Raw genomic sequence first — 14,474 nt, 5'->3', positions numbered from 1 at the left:
TCCTCTCACACCCACCCCTCACACTCCTCACACACCCACCCCTCACACGCCTCTCACACCCACCCCTCACACTCCTCTCACACCCACCCCTCACACTCCTCACACACCCACCCCTCACACTCCTCTCACACCCACCCCTCACACTCCTCTCACACCCACCCCTCACACTCCTCTCACACCCACCCCTCACTCCTCACACCCACCCCTCACTCCTCTCACACCCACCCCTCACACCCACCCCTCACACCCACCCCTCACACCCACCCCACATCCACCCCACATCCACCCCACACTCTCCCCCCACGCCCTCCCGCGCTCCCCTCCCGCGCTCCCCTCCCGCGCTCCCCTCCCGCGCTCCCCTCCCGCGCTCCCCCCCGCGCTCCCCCCCGCGCTCCCCTCCCGCGCTCCCCTCCCGCGCTCCCCTCCCGCGCTCCCCTCCCGCGCTCCCCTCCCGCGCTCCCCTCCCGCGCTCCCCTCCCGCGCTCCCCTCCCGCGCTCCCCTCCCGCGCTCCCCTCCCGCGCTCCCCTCCCGCGCCCACCCTTCATGCCCATTTCACTTGTACCTCTTCACTCTCACACACACCCCCATATCAGACTCCTACTCTCAAACCCATACATACTCCTTTTCACATTCACATTCACTGACACACACCTGCACCTCACTCACTTACACACTCATGTACTCACACTCACTCTGCCATTTCATGCTCCTATATAAGACTCATGCTCACTCACACACCTATTCACACTCCACACCCACCCACAATCCAATCTCACACTGATTTGGCGCACTCACGCACTTATACCCATATCTCACATTTCCGCATTGCCAACCCTTACACTCATGTACACTACCATCTCGCACTCAAACACTCTCTCCCACACCCATTTACTGTACTAAAGTTACCTTGGGGTTCACGAGACGCTCTTTATTGGACACTATACCCCACGGTGCAATTCCCATGGCTACTACCTTGGAGGCTGTGTGTGTGCTTGCCGTGGCGTGGTCACGCACTGCCTCCCCAACGTACTTGCCGATCCCCATCTGCAGCCCACTTGTCATTATCCACGCTCCTGTCAGATCAAACCACAAACAGAAACCAGTGAGAGTCAGTGTGTACACTGCAGAGGCCTGCAGCGACAGCCAGCATGAGGGCTGGAGCCGACAGCCAGCGGGCGGCCCGGGACCGACAGCCAGCGGGCGGCCCGGAACCGACAGCCAGCGGGCGGCCCGGAGCCGACAGCCAGCGGGCGGCCCGGAGCCGACAGCCAGCGGGCGGCCCGGAGCCGACAGCCAGCGGGCGGCCCGGAGCCGACAGCCAGCGGGCGGCCCGGAGCCGACAGCCAGCGGGCGGCCCGGAGCCGACAGCCAGCGGGCGGCCCGGAGCCGACAGCCAGCGGGCGGCCTGGAGAGGCCTGGAGCCGACAGCCTGCGGGCGGCCTGCAGAGGCCTGGAGAGGCCTGGAGCCGACAGCCTGCGGGCGGCCTGCAGAGGCCTGGAGCCGAAAGCCAGCGGGCGGCCTGCAGAGGCCTGGAGCCGACAGCCAGCGGGCGGCCTGCAGAGGCCTGGAGCCGACAGCCAGCGGGCGGCCTGCAGAGGCCTGGAGCCGACAGCCAGCGGGCGGCCTGCAGAGGCCTGGAGCCGACAGCCAGCGGGCGGCCTGCAGAGGCCTGGAGCCGACAGCCAGCGGGCGGCCTGCAGAGGCCTGGAGCCGACAGCCAGCGGGCGGCCTGCAGAGGCCTGGAGCCGACAGCCAGCGGGCGGCCTGCAGAGGCCTGGAGCCGACAGCCAGCGGGCGGCCTGCTGCAATGGAGCGTGTGGCAGAGAAAGTTGATTTCCATTCAACTCGGATTGTTGGCACTAATGCGGCATGGTTGGCCTAGTGGTTGGCGCAACGCTGTTACAGTGCCCGCAGCCAGGATCAGGGTTTGAATCCCGTGCTGTCTGTAAGGAGTTTGTACTTTCTCCTGTGTCTGCATGGGTTTTCTCCGCGGGCTCCTGTTTTCTTCCACTAGGGGTTGTAGGTCAATTAGACATAATTGGGCAGCAAGGACTTGTGAGCCAAATGGGGTTGTTACCATGCTCTACGTCTAAATTTAAATATAAATTTTAAAATGTTAAATCCGTCATTCCAAGTTCCCGTAAAACTCCACTAACCCGTGATCGAATCATTTGGAAATTAATAGTTCAAAATTTTGCTCACTTTATACATACCCGGCCCCATTCCCAATGTTCGGTTGCACAGTGTGGCGTTCATTTTGAATTCCCTTTATCTGCTGAAAAAATTAACTGCCCTATTGCCAATTTGTGCACAAGCTGCTCCCACCAACTTGACGATCGATCCCTTCTAATAAAGTTGATTGGGGGAATAAGTATTCAGAAGGGCTGTTGTCTGTAACAGAGTCTCACTGCATGGTGGGATGGAGTTTGGGGATCTTTACACTTGGCTATCCAATGATGTCGTTGTCAACAGTGCCACACTCTGTCTCTGCAGCGTTTCAACAGTTCTCTGAAGCCAGGCAGCACAGGATGTGGCTGGGATCGAAACAGTTCAGTTAAAAGAGACATGAAAGTTAGCGTAGCGGTTAGCGCAACACTGTTACAGCGACCTGTATTCAAATCCCACGCTGTCTGTAAGGATTTTGTATGTTCTCCCCCCCCCTCCCCATCTGCATGGGTTTCCTCTGGGTGTTCCAGTTTCCACATGTTCCAAAGACAGATGGGCTGGTAAATTATTTGGGCAGCATGGGCTTGTTTGCCAGAATGGCCTGTTGCCATGCAGTATGTCAAATAGATAGATCAATAGGCAGATGGATGGATGGATAAAAACGAATTACATAATTATATAAATGAATCAATAAATATGACAGGCTGGGCATGTTTCCCTCATCAATGGTTCTCAACATTCCTTGGGCAGCACTGACATGGGACAGCATGGTGGGATCCATGGGGACTCAGTGTCTCTCTTTGGCCTGTCTTTCTTTTCTCAAACGCTGCAGGAACTTAGCCGGTCTCGCGGCGACCACTGGAGGTAAAGATATGTTGCTAACATTTTTGGCCTGAGACCTTCTTTCAGGAATAGGTAAAGAACTTATTCCTTATTCACTTATTCCTTGAAGAAGCGCCATTAATATATCCTTATCTCCAACAGACGCTGCGTGACCAGCTGAGTTCCTCCAGCATTTTGGTTTATTTTTACTACTTTCGTGTTTCCTGCCGTATTAATAACATGTCTGTGAGTGCCTTCACAGGGTGTCCAATGATCTTTGTGCACAATACAGCAAGTGGCATCTTGAATCTCAATATAACACATGGGCCAGCATGGAGTGAGTGGGCTGAAGGGCCTGCATCCATGCTGTTTGACTCTATACCAGTGTTCAGTGGGATTTGGGTGTAACCTGGGCAGTCACCACACACTACAATTAGGGTGCACCAGTGGTGGAGAGGAGTCATGATTGAAGCCCCCTGGGTCAAAGCCTCCTCTGGGTACCTGCTAACAGTTGGGACGGAGCCAACACACTCTTGGTGTTGAGCTGCGGACTGAGTTGCATGCTCGCAAGGCCAATTGGCCCATTATGTCTGCTTCGCCATTCTAATCATGAGCTAATCCATCCTCCCCTCAGCCCTGCTCCCCAGAACCCTTGATGCCCTGACTAATCAAATACCTGCCTTAAATACACCGAATGACCTCACATCCATGCAACAAGTTCCACAGACTCTCAACCCTCTGACTAAAGATAATTTTCTGCATCTCTGTTTTAAATTGGCGCCTATTTCTCCTGAGGTAGTGCCCTCTTGATCTAGACTCCCCTACCATGGGAAACATCCTTCTACATCTACTCTGGTCAGGCCTTTCAGCATTTGAAATGCTTCCATGAGACCTCCCTACATCCTTCTGTACTCTAACGAGCTGACAAACATTCTTCATCTGCTAACCCTTTCATTCCTGGTATCATTCTAGTAAATAGTCTCTGAACCCTCTCCGACACCAGTACGTCCTCTCTCAACGATGGCGCCCAAATCTGTACACAGTGCTGTTGAACAGTGATGGGGAGACTTGGCCTCACCTGTGCTTTGTGCGGCCTTGACCAGGCCCCGACGGAGGATGTCCTTCAGCCAGGCCTTCATCTTCAGCTGCGCATCGCCGCCCGTCACCGAGACGACCAGGTTGGGAGGTGGGATGTCCCAGGACTGAGTGATCAGGTTGTAGACAGTGGCCGGGTCTGTGTCCGAAGAAAGTCGGATGAACTGTGAAAGGGGCAGAAAAAATCAGGGCAAGTCAGAATTAGGAGAATGGGTGGGGGGGGGGTGAATGGAGAATTGGTAACCGGAGGTTATAAGGTGAAGGGGTGGGAGATAGATTTAACCTGAGGGGGAACATTTTTACACAGGGAGTGGTAGGTGTGCGGAACGGGGTGCCGGAGGAGGTTGTTGAAAACTGTTGGAAAAATAATTGGATAGATGCATGGATAGGATGGGTTTAGAGTAGGGGTCAATGGGACCATCCAAGAGGTCGATAAATGCCAGGGGGTCAATAAATAGTCGGGAAGGGGTGATCTAAGGCAGGGGTGGCCAATCTCTTGTGAGACCAGCCTCGGTGGCTGCCCTGTGGTATTTGGCTTCGGCGGCTGCCCTGTGGTATTTGGCTTCAGCCTCTTAATAGTAGAGAGTGAAAGGTTGTCGGAGTGGAGAAGGAGGAGGTATGTGTCCAATGCTGCCACATCACCACCCTTCCCCCCCACCCAAGTCCAGCGCTGCCACCACCGACCCCCACTCCCATCTGGTGTCTTCACCACCCAAGGAGTGGGGGGGGGGGCGGTGTCAATGAGGTACCAAGGATTCCAGGAAGCGGGTTGATGGTCCAAAAGGTTTGGGGACCCCTGGTTTAGAGGGATATTGGGCCAAGTAGGGAGCTGGGACTAGTGGGGGGGTTGGACATTTTTTTTGTTGGCATGGGCATGTTGGCCTGTTTCCCTTGCTGTGTGACTCTATAGTAAGATTTCCATCAGTATAGCACCTTCCTTATCCCTGGATGTCTTGGAGACGGTGAAATCTGTCTCAGCTGCGGTCACTGTAGAAATGCAGGAAATGTGAGTGCCACTTTTACGCACAGCAAGATCCTACAGTGATGTGATCGTAACCAGGTTATAACGTGAAGTGATGGATAAACACTGGGTCCAGGGCTACAGGTGATTAATTTGTTGAAATTAAAATCTAAAACGAACTTCATCAAAAGGGCAGTGGGTGGTGATGCTGCCTCCCAGCTCCAGAGACTCTGGTTCGATCCTAACCTCGGGCACACTCTCCCTTTCCCCCGGAGGTTCTGGTTTTCTCCTAAGCCTGTGCTGGAAGGATAACTGGCTGCTGTAAATCGCCTCTTGGTTTTATTAAAGTGGCAAAAGAGTCAAAGGGAAGTTTGGGAGAACTTGAGAGAGAATCAGGGCGACAGGATTAGTGCAGCGCTGTAGGTGAGGGGTCACGGAGGCCATGGAGCAGGGTGTCCCTACCTTTCTGTGTTTCCGCCCCTTCCCGAAAAACTCCACGTTCCCAAAGGCATCGGTCGGCTCCTCCGTTGTGTGCTCGGCGGTGTTCCATCGGCTAACTATTGCCGCCCCAAAGTTGTCCTCTGTGGCCACTGAGCGATGGTTGTCCTTGGGGTAGCCGCATTGGCAGAGCTGCCCCTTGCTGCACAGGGAGATGGGAAGAAGTGTTAGGTGGGCAAGACAGATGGAAAGGAAGAACGTAATACGGGGAGGGAGGAGAAAAGGTGCGGGGTGGGGGAGTAAGAGGAGGTGGCAGAATTCTACAGCATGGAAATAGGCCCTTCAGCCCAACTTATCCATGCTGGTCAGACTAGCCCTGTTTGCCAGCATGGAAATAGGCCCTTCAGCCCAACTTATCCATGCTGGTCAGACTAGCCCTGTTTGCCAGCATGGAAATAGGCCCTTCAGCCCAACTTATCCATGCTGGTCAGACTAGCCCTGTTTGCCTGTTTTCAGCCCAGCCCTGTTTGCCTGTTTTCAGCCCATATCTCTCTGAATGTTTCCCAGCTAGGCAGGGTCAGCGCCAAGGGGGCATTCGTGGGCATAGCCCCTCCCCAGACCCCCACCCGCTCACGGCCATTGCCCCTAACATCTCTAGCATCACTAGCCTGCAATATAAGCAGTGCGTTTGTTACATCAGAGAGAGGGGCACAGAGGAGGTTTGGTTCGGCAGCATCCCCTCTCCCCGCTGAGCGAGTTGTGCCCCCACTGCAGTTACCCTAATTTCCCCCCCTCCCCATCTAAGACCTGTTCTGGTGCCAACCCTGTATCCGGGAACCTGTCCAAATTTGTCCCTGCCTCTCCCAGTTCCTCATTGATCCTTGGAGCAGTGAATCAATCTTCCTCTGCTCCTCAGTAGTCACAATGAGAAGCAGGAGAAGGAATTGGCCATCCAGGCCTGCTCCACGGTTCAATAAGATGGTGGCTGATCTGACAGTGGACTCAGCTCCACCTCCATCACCCTTAATTCCTATTCTTCCTGGTGTGGTGGTTCCAAGGGTCCCACTGATTGTATAATCCTGGCCTCATTAATCCTCCCAAAATGTACCACCTCTCATTTTTTTTCCAAATCAAATTTCAAGGTCACTATCAAATTATATGCGCGACATCACATCCAACCCTAAGATCCTTTTTCCTGTGGGCCAGGCAGAAATTTGCAATTAGTCCCAGCTCCTTGTGCTTGGTGGGGTGGAAGGAGGGAGGTTCAACAGAAACCAGAGAAGTCACCTTTGGGCACCGGTGTCCTCCAGGAAGGTAGAGCATGTTTTCTTTTTAATCACCTTGGGTATCCAGCTCTGTTGGAGGTAAACACATGGAGATCAGTGGAGCCTGAGGACCAGCACCAAGAACAGTTCTCAGGCACTCAAACGTCACAGTCACCAAGGATTACTCCCATACCATTGATCAATTAGGACAGTGGTTCTCAATCATATTTTTTAATCATTCACATCCCACTTGTGCCATCTGTGGTTTGTAAGGGATTACTTAAAGTGGGATGTGAGTGGAAAGAAAGATGTTGAACTGGGATTATTGTGTCTTTTTAATTCAATTTTTCAGTGGTTCCCAACCTCCAGCAGAGAGTTTATGCCCAACAGGCCTCCTGATGTTGAATGAGGGACCTGTTGTGGTCAGAGAGCTGCGAATGGGTCTTCCGTGAAGCAGTACCTCGGGTGAGATGGCTCTGTCGGCAGTGCAGCACTCCTTCAGCGCAGCGCTGAGGGTGACGTGGGCCAGGTTACGTCAAAGGAGTCTCCCTCCGCCCTGAAAATTCCACTTTTCTCTGCGTCCGTCCTGCAAGGGTTAGACTTTCTACATCCTATATTTCTCGTGAGCGGCTACCTTTTCTTCCAAGCTGCTGATGGTGACACGCCGATCAATAGAACGCGGCAATGGTTCTCCTGAGGGCTGATTCAGATGGGTTATCAATGCCCCAGGGCAGCATAGTTGGATGGAGCCGAGCTGTTATCTCCAGAGGACATGGAACACTACAGCACAGTAGAGGCTCTTCAGCCCTCGATGTTGTGCTGACCTTTATATTCCTTCCAAAACAAAACTAAATCCTCCTTGCCTTGTAACCCTCTGTTTTTCATTCATCCATCTGCTTGCCTAAGAGTCTCTGAAGTGCCCCTAATGTTTCCACCACCATCTCTGGCAAGGCATTTCAGGCACCCATGACTCTCTCTGTCAAAAACTTACCCCTGGTGTCTCCTGTCTCTTTGTTCAGACGTCCTCTGGTGTTTGGGAAAAGGATGCAAGCTGTCCACCTTATCTCGGCCTCTCAGAATCTTGTCGACCTTTATTAAGTCTCCTCTCACCCTCCTTCACTCCAAAGAGAAAAAGTCCCAGCCCTGCTAACCTTGCCTCATTAGTCTTATTTACCAATCCAGGCAACACCCTCTTCGTAACTTCCATGTCCTTCCCGTAATGAGGTGACCAGAACTGAACACAATACTCCAAGTGTGGTCTCACCAGAGATTTGAAAAGTCGCAAATCTCTCCCTTCCCTTTCATTCAGTTCTCAGCTGCAAATTTTCCATACCTTTTAAATTAATCATATTTTAAAATTTTGGTATACAACACTGTAACAGACCAATTAGGCCCTGCAAGTCCGACAGACACAAAAGCTGCAGGAATTGGAATCTTGAGCAAACCAAGAGTTGTGGGAAGATGTCAGCAGGTCAGACCATGGGGAGAAATGGTCAGCCAGTGTATCAAGCCTGGCCCTGCCCCTCCATCTGGGTCCACTGTTGCACCCTCACTACCATTTGGGGCCCCAGATGGTCCTTCCAAATGAAGCAACACTTCACGTGAATCTGCGGGGGTCATCTACTGCATCCAGTTCTCCCGCTATGGTCTCCTCTACTTTGGAGAGACTGGGCACAGACTGGGAGATCGCTTTGTTGAACACCTTGGCTCTGCCCGCCGCAATAGCGTGGGTCTCCCAATGGCCACCCCATCCCATACCCTTGCTGGTATGTCTGTCCATGGTCTCATGCACTTCCAGACTGAGACCACCTGCAAAATGGAGAAACAGCACCTCATCTTCCATCTGGGCTCCCTCCAACCAGATGGCATTAACATCCAGTTTCCGTTAAATCACCTCCCTCCCCTACCCCATCTTCTTCCTCCGTTGCCTTTAACCCAGCACTTGTGCTCTCTCGCTTTCTTTTTCCTCTCTCCTTTCACCGAACCAAAATCAATTCCTACCTCACTTCTTATCATATCCAATTAACACCTTTTGTCGGTCTGGACTCCTTTCCCCCCCCCCCCCCCACTCTTCCCCCCCCGCCCCCCTTTCTCTCTCTCTAGTCTTTATTTAAGATGCCTGGCTGCTTTTTGCTTACACCTTGAGGAAGGGCTCAGGCCCAAAACATCGGTGGTATCTTTTCCTTCTATGAGACCGGTTTAAGTTCCTCCAGCATTTACTGTATGTTTTCCCTCTCTTCTTTACCTCCTCCAGTTTGCCTTACCTCCCAGTGGCCTCTTCCTCTACATCTCTCCCACTACCCCACCGTCTGTCCAATATCCTATCACCACTTAGCTTCTCCCCATACCCTCCCCCTTCACCATTTTTACTTTCAAAAAAAAAATTTAGACATACAGCACAGTAACAGGCCCTTTCGGCCCATGAGCCCAATTTATACCCAATTAACCTGAACCCCTCGGTACTTTTCGAATGGTGGGAGGAAACCCATGCAGACTCGGGGAGAACATGCAGACTCCTTACAGACAGTGCAAGATTCGAACCCTGGTTCTGGTCGCTGGCGCTGTAACAGCATTGCACCAACTGCACTGCCCTGGATTTAATTGATATCTTCCCTTCCCACTTTCGTCTCGATGAAGGGTCCTGACCGGAAATGTCTGATCACGTCCACCCGCGATTGATGCCTGACCCGTTCAACCCCTCCAACAGCACATTGATCGCTCAATGTTACACCTCACTGGCTGAGGGTCTGAGCAGTGGGAGGCACCTGATGAGAGGCGAAGAGAGCCACGCAGGAATGAGGTGGATCCCCCCACCCCCTGGGAAGTCTGTCACCCCGGAGAAAGGCTAGAAGGGCCAAATGGCCTGTTTGGCTGTTTGGCTCCATTGAGGAGTCACTTTCTGACCCGGAGGTTTTGCGCAAACGCAACCTTTTGTCCCCGAGTTGCTATGCCAACAATCTGATCAGGGCCCAATCCAAAGTGTCAACATGTTATAAGTAAATAGCCTCATCAAGCAACTATTCCAGCAATCTAAGGTGGGTGGGGTATGTTTGAATGTGTGGCACCTGAGTTCATTACCACTGATACATGAGGAAGGACCCTTGTGGTGGCCGGTAGACTGCCATTCCTGGGGGTAGACACGAAAGCATAAGAAACAGGATCAAGGGGTTGACCATCTGGCCCGACGACCCTGCTCCCCATTCAATAAGATCATGGATGATCTGGCTGTAGACTCAGCTCCCACTCACCCGTCTTTTCCCCAGAATCCTTAGTTCCTCAACTATTCGCAAATCTATTTTTCTGTGTCCTAAGTACATTTAACAAGGCAACCTCCACTGCTTCCTTGGGCAGAGAATTCCACAGATTCACTACCCTGTTACCTCTTGAAGCAATATCCTTAGTTCTAGACCCACCTACCAGTGATAACAACCTCCCCACTTCCATCTTATCTCATCCTTTCATAATTGTACATCCTTCTAAACTCCAGGTGACTCGATCTCTCTTCATAATGTAATACCAGCATCTCTGGAATCAATCTGGGGAAGTTCCTCTGCACCGCCTCCAAATCCAGTACTACCTCAAGTGAGGAGACCAGGACTGCACGCTGAACTCTGGATGTGGCCTCACCAGGACCTGATACAGTTGCAGCAGAATCCCCCTGCTCCTAAAGTCAGTCCCTCCCACAAATAAAGGAAGACCTCCCACTTGCCCTTTTGATTACCTGTTGTACCAGGTCACTCGACTGAGTACTACTGGTACCGTGTAACCCAATACTACCTGTCGCATGGTCAGCGACTAAACCAGTTCCCCCTACCAGGCTTGCCTGGTGCAGATGGTGCCTAGTCACCCTACGGGATGAAAAGCAACACCTGCCAAAGAGCAGATAAACCCTCTCATAGGGTCAAAGACTGTCTAGCAAACACGTGCCGCGAAGCGCAGGAAGGGCATCCTTTGCATCGGCCATTCACTTCCTCCAGCCATGCCACTGGATCGGGGAGGGAATGTCAAGAGGGTGGGTCTTCACCTGTGCAACCCCCTACTCACCTAAAGCCATTCACGCACATGCTGTTCCTTTCTAAGGAGTGGGGTATCCTCATACCAAACCCCACAAACTGACTGAAAGGAGCCATTATCATCCTATGGGATGGATGGCCAGAAGAAGACCTGTTATACAGGTACACCGTCCTTTATCCGGAACCCTTGGGGGATAAAGGATGGTGTACCTGTACCTGCAAACTAACCTCTTGTGGTACTTGAACAAGCACTCCCAACTCCCTCTGCACAACATCTGGCTGCAATCTTTCACATTCAAATAAGTATTTTTTTATATTTTAAATTTAAATAAAACATTTGAGACACACAGCACAGTGAAAGGCCCTATTGGCCCATGAGCCCATTTACACCCAATTAACCTATAACCACTAGTACACTTTGAACGGTGGGAGGAAACCAGAGCACCCAGTGGAAGCCCACGCAGACACAGGGAGAACGTACAAACTCCTTACAGACAGCGCAAGATTTGAATCCTGGTCCTGGTTGCTGTAACAGTTGTACTCTCTGCTGTGTCACCTCTGATTTGGTCATTTTCCTTTCACATCGTCCACCATCTGCCCACTCACCTGACCTATCAATATCTCTCTGCAGACTTTCTGCATCATAGAATGCTACAGCACAGAAAACAGGCCTTTTGGCCCTTCTAGCCTGTGCTGACCATTCTTCCGCTAGTCCCACTGGCCTGCTCCCATTCCATAACCCTCCCCCATCCATAATTTATTTAAAAAACCCAAGCTCAAACCCACATTCGCCACATCAGATTATTCCACACTCCCACCACTCTCTGAGTGAAAAACTTTCCCTTGTACCCCTCCCCTTTCAGCCTAAAGCCATGACCTCTCATCTTTATCTCCCCTAATCTAAGTGGAAACATCCTCCTCACATCTACTCTGTCCATGCCCATCATAAGTGTATAACACTCTATCGTCTCCCCTCATTCTTCTTCGTTCCAAGGAGTAACCTGCTAAATCTTATCCATCCCTCTGCCTTCTGTTACTCTATGTCCCAGTAGATCATCCCCAAATCCTTATCCAGAAGTCTCCTTGTACAGCGCCTTATCAAACGCCATCCCGACAAACAAAAGAACAGTATCGTCGAGCAAAATGAGTTTCCCGAACATTTGGGAAAATGCTCACTGCAATAAATAGGTAGAGCTCCATTGTAGCAATGTCAAACATTAGAATGCAAGAAATAGGAGCCGGAGACAGCCATTCGGCCCATCGGGCCTGCTCTGCCATTCAATGAGATCAAGGCTGATCTGATGATCGGTTCATCTCCACCTACTGGCCTTTCCCCCCTATCCCTTAATTCTCTTTCGATGCAAAAATCTATCCAACCTTGTCCTAAATATATATACTGAAGTCGCCTCCACTGCTTCAATGGGCAGTGAATTCCACAGATTTACTCCACCCCTGGGAAAAGCAATTCCTCTGCATCTCTGCCCTAAATCGACTGCCCTGAATCTTGAGGCGATGTCCCCTAGTTCTGGACTCCCCCCTCCAATGGGAACAACTCACCTTACTCTAGGGGGTTAGGGTGAGGGGCTTAGAAGGGATCTGAGGAGGTATCTTTTCACCTCGAGTCGGAGGTTGGGGAAGGGTGGGGCTAGGAATCGGGAACACTCTCCAGAGGGGACTGACTCGCACTGACAGCCAAGATATATCTCAAAGGACACTTGAATCGCTGAGACCTGTCTTCGTGGAGTCTGCACACTCTCCCTGTGACTCTGTCAATTCCCTCTGGGCTGCTCCAGTTTCCGCCCCATTCGAAAGTTCACCTAATTTGTCACGGTAAATTACTCTAGCAGGTTGGGGGCTGGGGGGAGGCGGGGGGTTGGGTGATAGTCCCTGAGGGGGAGTTGATAAGAATGCAAGGAGAATAGGTTACATAGAAGCTTACAAAAGAACTGAAATTAAGAGTGTGATTGTGCCTGATTAGATTTGAGGCATTTGCTTTTCCAAAGCCACCACAAGCCAGGACGAACCCCTGCATTCCGTAGCTTACAAACGATTTTGGGAACCATACCTGATCCTTCTTCAGCTTGTTGACCATAGTTTCTGGAGCTCCTTGGCAGGCGGATGTCCCGTGCTGGACCAATTCTGCTCTTCCTGGTTTTCTCATTTGAAGTCGGTTAGAAGCTCAGGAATGCAGCTGGCGTGCGTACTCGAGGTCAACACAAGCCACGCCTGAGCTGTGTCACAACCTGTCTCGCTGTGAGAAGTGAGCTGCCTTGCAGAAAGGCAGACTCAGGTGGGAAGAGCCAGCACTGTAGACGTCCAAAGGGCGGCGCACAAGCTCTGGGGAGAGCCTTCTCACAAATGTTCCAAGGGATCTGTTTTGTGGGAGCAAATTCAGTGGTCATTCCTCAGCAAGGAACCTGATGTGAACTGAAGGGGTTAGGGGAAGGAGCTAGTGGGGGGTGGGGGGTGGGGGGGGTGGTTCCACAGTTGTTACCTGCAAAGCATGGAGCATTTTTTAATGGGCAGTATATTCTCGTTTTCCGTGGAAATATTCTGGGAGCCGAGAGAGAGAGAAAAATGCACCCAATTGACCCACAAACCTGGTACTTTCAAATGGTGGGAGGAAACCCTTGCAGATTCCTTACAGGCAGAACCAAATTCGAATCCTGGTCGCTGGCGTTGCAACAGCGTCACGTTAACCACTACACTGTGGAAGGACTGGAGACCAGGCAAGTGAGGGCAGGGTGGGTGGAAAGGACCAAGAAAAGAGTGGATGGGGGCGGGGGGGGGGGTTAAGTGAGGAGTATTTGAGAACTGATTTGAATCTGACTCCATAATCGAAAAAAGGGACTGCCGGTGATGCAATCTGAAGTAAGTAGAGATAACTTCAAGCAACAGCCTCAGAAGATCTGAGCAGCGCACGGCCAGTAAAAACCCTCATCGCACTGCATTAGTCCAATCGTGACAGTAAGCCATAAATGGACAGCAGGTCCTGGCAAGAAATCTTGATTTTGGTGACGTTATGCCTAATTTTATCCAATGTTAAAGAGGATCATGCCCAATAGACATTGTCTGTGAGTGGGTAGAAACTCACTTTCCATTTGAACAACATTAATCTTCTTGCCTTTGATTAGTGGATTGTTTTATGTTTCCATCTCTGGAAGAAGCCAAACATTTGAATTACCAGACCTGGATCCAAATTAATCCCCAAAATGGTCGAAAAAGTTCTAAAAATATCAGTCCAATATTTTTACAATTTAGGGAAAGACCAAAACGTGTATACTGAAGAGGTGTCGTAAAATTTACCACAGAGTGAGTTGATATCGGGATAAATTTGAGTGAGTTTAACTTGGGACAAATGCATTCAGTGCACCTCTTTGTACTAAATTGGACTGATCCTTGCACACAGTAATGAGCCTAATCAATCTTGGTCTGAAAAAGAGATATTAAGAGCTTTCTCCCGTTCAGTTTTAATCCCAATTAGCGGAATTGTTTTCGTGGTCAATAATTTATAATAGAGGGCAGATATTATACCTTTGCGAGCAAAATGTAATTCAAAAATTTGGAAATGTTGAAAGCTTGGAATGAACAAAATGTTGAATTTGATAATACCTGAAAAAGTGGATTAAATTTGATCATCGATTGTTGAAGAGAGGCATGAAATTTCGTTGTATAAAAAAATTCCTTAAAACTTCTAATTCCAGAAAGATTC

The 14,474-nt window shown here is 51.0% G+C and overlaps 1 protein-coding gene across 4 annotated transcripts in view; it reads right to left on the bottom strand.

Moving 5' to 3' along the window:
• Positions 1 to 13,088, bottom strand: part of LOC138748421 (transient receptor potential cation channel subfamily M member 4-like) — a 73,276-nt gene extending 60,188 nt beyond the window's left edge. Inside the window, exons 1-5 of one of the 4 annotated variants that reach the window (XM_069908616.1) lie at positions 12,828 to 13,088; positions 6,772 to 6,839; positions 5,509 to 5,686; positions 4,069 to 4,249; positions 908 to 1,074 (exon numbers count right to left, since the gene is read on the bottom strand). In XM_069908616.1, coding sequence (XP_069764717.1) covers positions 908 to 1,074; positions 4,069 to 4,249; positions 5,509 to 5,686; positions 6,772 to 6,839; positions 12,828 to 12,923 — 690 coding nt within the window. In that variant the 5' untranslated portion in view covers positions 12,924 to 13,088. The remainder of the gene's footprint in view (positions 1 to 907; positions 1,075 to 4,068; positions 4,250 to 5,508; positions 5,687 to 6,771; positions 6,840 to 12,827) is intronic. The other 3 variants (XM_069908613.1, XM_069908614.1, XM_069908615.1) reach the window with 3 other exon arrangements.
• Between the last annotated feature and the right edge of the window lie 1,386 nt (positions 13,089 to 14,474).

This window comes from Narcine bancroftii, chromosome 13 (assembly GCF_036971445.1).
Source record: "Narcine bancroftii isolate sNarBan1 chromosome 13, sNarBan1.hap1, whole genome shotgun sequence".
Lineage (NCBI taxonomy): Eukaryota > Metazoa > Chordata > Chondrichthyes > Torpediniformes > Narcinidae > Narcine > Narcine bancroftii.
The sequence above is the reverse complement of the archived record's forward strand: the minus strand, read 5'-3'. Positions and strand labels throughout refer to the sequence as shown.